Source organism: Telopea speciosissima, chromosome 1 (genome assembly GCF_018873765.1).
Source record: "Telopea speciosissima isolate NSW1024214 ecotype Mountain lineage chromosome 1, Tspe_v1, whole genome shotgun sequence".
Classification (NCBI taxonomy): Eukaryota; Viridiplantae; Streptophyta; class Magnoliopsida; order Proteales; family Proteaceae; genus Telopea; species Telopea speciosissima.
Window position 1 is genome coordinate 21,362,736 of NC_057916.1, and position 6,555 is coordinate 21,369,290.

The 6,555-nt window shown below is 39.2% G+C and overlaps 1 protein-coding gene across 1 annotated transcript; it reads left to right on the forward strand.

The window, feature by feature from the left end:
- The first annotated feature begins 4,041 nt into the window (after positions 1 to 4,041).
- On the forward strand, positions 4,042 to 5,650 carry LOC122669603 (fructose-1,6-bisphosphatase, chloroplastic). Its single transcript, XM_043866401.1, has 4 exons — positions 4,042 to 4,534; positions 4,639 to 4,866; positions 4,941 to 5,447; positions 5,542 to 5,650. Exons 1-4 carry the CDS (start codon positions 4,103 to 4,105, stop codon positions 5,611 to 5,613), a joined length of 1,239 nt encoding a protein of 412 aa, XP_043722336.1. The 5' UTR covers positions 4,042 to 4,102; the 3' UTR covers positions 5,614 to 5,650.
- The last annotated feature ends 905 nt before the right edge of the window (positions 5,651 to 6,555 follow it).

A 6,555-nucleotide genomic window follows, 5' to 3' on the forward strand; every position in this document is an offset into this window, starting at 1 on the left:
GCTCAAAATATTCGGAAGGTAAGTACTTCTTGAAATTGATGGGGGCATCAACAAAGGGAGTAGTTGAATTTGTATAACAACAAGATCTAGTTTTTGTGTTTGTTGTTTTTCTTCTTCTTTTTTTAAATAATGGAAAAAAGATTCTTTGAGACGACCGCAAAGGATACATTCACACCTTCTATTATTATTTTTATACTCACATGAAATAACTTTTTCGCCTTATGTTCTTCATTGGTGCGCTCTATTACGTCGCTTACTCAAATAATCCTCACCCATAAATAGTTGGAGAAAATTTTCCTTCACCAGTGATGGGGGTGGGTACACCATGACCACTCACCCATTTAATTTATCTTTTCTATTTTTTTATGTTTTATAAAAAAGATTTATTAAAATTAGATATAGAACGGGGAGTTCCTCAATTCACATCTGACCCAATAAGGCAATACCCAATAGCTTGGCGGCCATTTCTCTCTCTCTCTCTCTCTCTCTCTCAAAGTTCCAACTAGTAATAAGACCTAACTGAAATGAGGATTCCAGAAATGCTAAAAGCGGGGAAAGAGACTTTAAAAATAAATCTATTACACTAACAAAAGATTTAAGTCCTCTAGCTTGTAGATCAGGTGACTTAGAATCTACTCCTCCATCTTTGGTTCCTCCTGCTCACCTTACAGAATATGACTAACCATCTCTTGAGTTTCGCATAATATGGATCATCTGAGATAATAATAGTTTTTCATTTCTAAAATCTAATTTTTAATAAATGATTTTCTTATTGATATACGTTGAAGTATTTTATTTTTTTTCTTCTTAATTTAACATTTCTTTTCCTGTGAGCATAAAATCTCTCATTTCACATGTGTACTCAAAAAAAATGTGGACACAACGGTAATGTTGGAAATAACATAATAATAGTTCATTTTTCAAATAATTTTGCAAACCCTGTTTTATCCTAAATTAATAAATTTTGACAATAACACAAAAGACAGTCAAAATAAAGTTATATATTCTAAATACACCTATAGAGGTGTCATTGGCGACAATTTTGTGACTTAACAAGTGTATATCACCCAAGTGGAAAGGTAAGCGATGGAGAATCACAAGAGAATGAGTCAGATTCCCTGCCATTGCCGCAGTATGCTTCGATGATAGAGAAAGAGTCAAGAACACCTCCACTTTTGGCTGCCTTAGATTAATGTGATGTAATCTGGTGTTGTATCTTCTAAACATTGGTAATCAATGAATTTTTTAGGAAAAAAAAAAAAAGGGATGTGTGGGTTATGTATTAAGTTGGCTAAAAAACCAATTGATTGGTGGTACAAGTGGCTTAATTTATTAGGATTTGGGTGAAACTCATCCTCAAAACTAATTATTAAACCGTGTGTGTACAAATCCTTAGAAGCCTTCACATTGAACTACTCACATTATTATTTTCGCAAAACACTGTAACATAATTCTCATACGAATTCTAATATATTTTAGAATTAATCTTAACTAAACTATGAGGCCTTAACTGTCAATGTGAAGGTTTACCAGAAAAAAAAAAAAAACTGTCAATGTGAAGCCAAGTTTCAGTTGTCGGCTTGTCGCATTCGACTCTAAAGGTTGAAGAATTATGCCTTTCATCTCATCCTAAGATTTGGATATTCCAAAGTCGCCTTCCCTTTCTCTATTCACCTTTATTTTCAATCAAACACTGATAAAATCCCTTCCTCTAAGAAGCTGCATTCCAATACTATGTTTTTCTTTTTGCAACTTTAGTAAACTGAAGCTTCCCCACCCCATCCCACTCCGGTAGTTTGTAAATCTTGAGATTGGATTGGTTGATTTGCTTGGATTAGATTGGTATCGGTCAAGGCTGATCCTGAATATTGATTGATTGAATACCAATCCACTTGTACAATGAAAGGGTAAAAAAATAATAAAACTTGATTTTTATTGAAAAACAGAGGCAATTTTGTCCGATCCAAACTGATTCAAGGCGATTCAGATCGGTATCACCTGAGACTTATCCCGATCCAATTTCCGATACCCCAACCCTTCACACCCCCCCCCCCCCTCCCCCTCCCAAAAAAACAAAACACACACAACACAAAAGCAATTTTTCAAGCTAAACTTGAATCTCTGAGTATTTCTAGAACTTTGTAGATACAGGAGATTATGTGCAAATGTGGCTCTAAAATTGAAGGCAGTAGTTTTTCTAGTCTAAATCTAATAAGCATCCCTAGATTGATACAAGTATCTTTTTGTTAGGTACTTGACTGATACATCAAAAGCTCCGAAATTGATGGAACGCGTTAACTCAAGTCTTTTAACCTATTCTATACTAGTCTGGCCCAATCTAGCACTGGTTCTCACTCTAGATAGCTTTTACTCTGGCGGTAGGTAACCATTTCTAAACAGTTCCACTCTGTTCCAAGGTTTTTGCCTGGCGGCAGGTAGCCCTTTCTTGACGGCTTTCACTCTACTCCACGTAGCCCTCTCCTAGGTAGCCTTTTCCGTGACTCGAACCCGTGACGTGGTGCCCAGCTTTGATATCAAATGTTAGGTACTTGACCAATATGTCAAAAGCTTCGAAGTTGATGGAACGCGTTAACTCAAACCCTTTAACCTATCCCATGTTAAACTGATCGAATCTAACGATCACACACAAGAGTGGACTCTACTAGACACATAACACTGTCACAGGGGAGATTGGATAGAGTTGAAATTTTTACCATATCACGTTTTCACATGAAAAAATTTGGTGTCAAATCAGAGATAACGTTAAGTTTCGTAAAATTAAATTTTTTGCCAAAATGATACTAGGGTCTAATTTTACTCATGACCAACATGGCACCCTCCACCAATTCAATGGTTAGGATTTGCTTTAGTGGCATGCCATGTGGCAAAACATGAGCTGTTATCGCACATCTATATTGGCAGGCCCCGTCATTTGTGACAGAAATTTTAGCATTTCCCAGGATTGGCATTGTCAATTGGGCCTATATCTCATATAAGTCCATCCAATCACAACCCACCCCCATTAGCGGTACAGCTCAGGCAGGCTTGCTTTTGGAAATTGATGGATTTTGAATAGAATTGGTCCATTTTGGCTCAAAATTTTACCCCAATTCCAATATCTAAACTTAACTGAGCGAATCCGTATGGTCTCGGTAGAATTGATCTTTACTACCGAGACCATGCGTTCAACGTGATGTCGCCAGCCATGAAGCAAGGGTCTATTGACAAATGAGTCCTACATTTACATACGAAACCTTAAGCCTAACCGAGTTGATGGGGAAAAAATTTGCTGCAATTATATCAAGGTTAGTAGCCAAGGAAATGGAATAATTCACTTTCCCTTTGGGTTCATAAAATACCTTTTTAGATTTTGGTATTTTCTAAAATAGCCTTTAAGATCCTATTTCCTTGGCGGCCAGCCTTGTAATAGGAACATTCCTACTACAAGTTTAGCTGCAAAATTTCGTCCTGCAAATTCCAGCCAAGGCCGGAGAAAATGGGGTTAGGCCAATTAGGCTCCAACCTAGGCCAAGGTCCTACTGCATGCAGACGACTTTGCAATGGCTTATGGTGCATCTTAGGCATCATGTGCCTTTGTTAAAGGAGACTATGAGGTGAGGGATTTTCATCCTCTTAAGGGCGGTGCACTGTCCAATACCGCATCTTCTTATCCTTTTAAATATTGGATAGACGAATGGATTCTTAAGTGTGGTGCGCCGAACTGGACAGCTCACCGCACTTCAGAGGATAAATTTCCATGAGGTGAGTTAGTGATTATGAGAGACGTCACTGCGTCATGAATCCCCAGGGGTGAACTGGGGATTACAAAACGGACGCCATAGAGGAGGATAAGTGGGGTCCATTAAAAAAAATAGAAATCTCTGCCAGCCTTACGTTCCCACCACCACAATCCCTCTTAACGCAATCTGATATCCTTTCCCAGAGAAAAGTAGTTATTTTGGAAGAAAAAAAAAAAAAAACAATGAACGAGGGCGGCGTCTGAGGAGGAAACGAGAGTGATCTATCTACTTACAGAGTTACAGGTTACAGCATCAAATAGGAACGAAAGCGAGAGAGAAGGTTCAGGGAAGGCGAAGCAGCCATGGTTGCAGCAATCTCAGCCACGTCATCACAGTTCCTATTCTCAAGCTCCCGCCGTTCTCCGTTCCATCTATGCGTCTCTGGCGCCGCAAAGACACTACTCTTATGCCCAAGCCACAACAATCACAGACACAACTTTCCCGGAGGTAACAGTTCAGGGATACGATGCATGGCTGTGGGGACTGCACCGGAGGCCAATACAAAGAAGAGAAGTGCTTTTGAGATTCAAACTCTGACGAATTGGTTGCTGAAACAAGAACAAGCTGGTGTCATCGACGCCGAGCTCACGATTGTTCTCTCCAGCATTTCCATGGCTTGTAAGCAAATCGCTTCCCTCGTTCAGAGAGCCGGCATTTCCAACCTCACTGGTGTTCAAGGCGTCGTTAACATCCAAGGCGAAGACCAAAAGAAGCTCGACGTCGTCTCTAACGAGGTTTGTAATCATATAAAATTCGAATTGGTCCACCTTCACCTACAAAATTTAATCGGCACCATTCTTTTTGATGACTTGGAAAAGTAAAATTAATGAACGTGCAGGTGTTCTCTAATTGCTTGAGATCAAGTGGACGGACGGGCATCATAGCATCGGAAGAAGAAGACGTGCCAGTTGCGGTGGAGGAGAGTTACTCAGGGAATTACATTGTCGTCTTCGATCCACTCGACGGGTCTTCCAACATTGATGCTGCTGTCTCCACTGGATCAATCTTTGGTATCTATAGTCCCAACGACGAGTGCCTTGCTGACGTCAGTGATGAATCTGAGACGGTAATTTCCTACTTAAGGCGTGTTTGGTTTGGTTTGGTTTGGTTAAAAAAATTTAACACGTGGCATTGATGCAGCTAGACCAAGTGACACAGAAGTGTGTGGTGAATGTATGCCAACCTGGCAACAATTTATTGGCTGCAGGGTATTGCATGTACTCCAGTTCGATTATCTTTGTGTTGTCCGTAGGGAAAGGAGTGTTTGCCTTCACCTTGGACCCAATGTATGGAGAGTTCGTACTAACCCAAGAGAACATTCAAATACCAAAATCAGGTAAGATTTACTCTTTTAATGAAGGAAATTACAAGTTATGGGATGACAAGTTGAAGAAGTACATGGATGACCTTAAGGACCCTGGACCTAGTGGGAAACCCTACTCTGCCCGTTACATTGGTAGCCTTGTCGGTGATTTTCACCGGACGCTTCTCTATGGCGGTATCTACGGGTACCCGAGGGACAAGAAGAGCAAGAATGGGAAACTTAGGCTCTTGTATGAATGTGCACCCATGAGCTATATAGTTGAGCAAGCCGGAGGGAAAGGATCCGATGGACACCAGAGAGTACTCGATATCGAACCAGTTGAGGTAAGATCAATTACTAATGTACATACATATATACATATATACACATGTATACATACATGTTATTCTAAAGACTTGTAATTAATTTCTTTGGCAGATACATCAACGTGTGCCACTTTACATTGGAAGCCTTGAAGAAGTTGAAAAGTTGGAGAAGTATTTGGCTTGATCATTAAATGATCTTAAAACGCCAAAATGCATCCCTCATTCCTTTCATTGTATATTAAACGTTCTAATTTTGAACTTAAAGCTTTTGGGGCAGGGAGCCTCAATGAATTAGGGATTTCTTTGAGATAATCGGTGTATCAGTTTCATCAAAATTTAAATCTAACTTTCCTTTCATATCATCTCTCTATTAGATCTCTAACTGGAGATTCACAAATATATCTCACAATTTGGTTTCTCTATGCGGAATTAAACCAAGACAGAGAGAGCTAGGAACTTACCTCCATTAACCCAAGGAATCCTCCTCAAGACATTCTATCCAATTGGTTGTTGCTCCATGGATAGATGAGATGGCAATACCTATCCCTATTAGAAGCCAGGAATACCAGTCTTTAAAGACTCTCTGTAACTTCCTACCATCAAAGAAGTACGTTACAAATATTTTAGGGAGCTGCAACCTATGGTTTCAACAATCGACCTTAAGCTCATACTTTGACATCCAACTTTACTTCTGTTCAAAGCGAAAGTTCTAATTCATGAATCATGCATAGTGATACATGTTTAATATGTAAGTCACTCACTTCTATGTATTACAATGAGCCATCTTTTTTTCAAAATGAACCTCTATGTGGCTAGTTTCAAAGTTGTAGAATTAACTCATAGTCAATTCTAGGTCCACAACTTTATTGCCCTTTTGTTCTTATGGGTTCAAAATTTTGCTTGTGCAAACTAAATAAATGGTGGAAGACACCACACAACTCACTTAAACCAAAAATTAATTTCTAGAGCGTACGTTTTTGTGGAAGGGTTAACAACATTTTTCCTAGTGTCAACATGTTCTATTCGTACTCTCCAATTCCGAACGTCTACTTTAACACTAAGGCAATTTATCTCAGTGTGTTGACTCACTAAGGACGTGTTGTTAAGTAAATGAACTTTGTGATAC

Excerpts from the sequence above, each read along its gene's own strand:
- LOC122669603 (XM_043866401.1), top strand. The coding sequence starts at position 4,103 with ATGGTTGCAGCAATCTCAGCCACGTCATCACAGTTCCTATTCTCAAGC. Across the intron at positions 4,535-4,638 it reads TCGACGTCGTCTCTAACGAG|GTGTTCTCTAATTGCTTGAG; the intron begins GTTTGTAATCAT and ends ATGAACGTGCAG. Across the intron at positions 5,448-5,541 it reads TCGATATCGAACCAGTTGAG|ATACATCAACGTGTGCCACT; the intron begins GTAAGATCAATT and ends TTTCTTTGGCAG.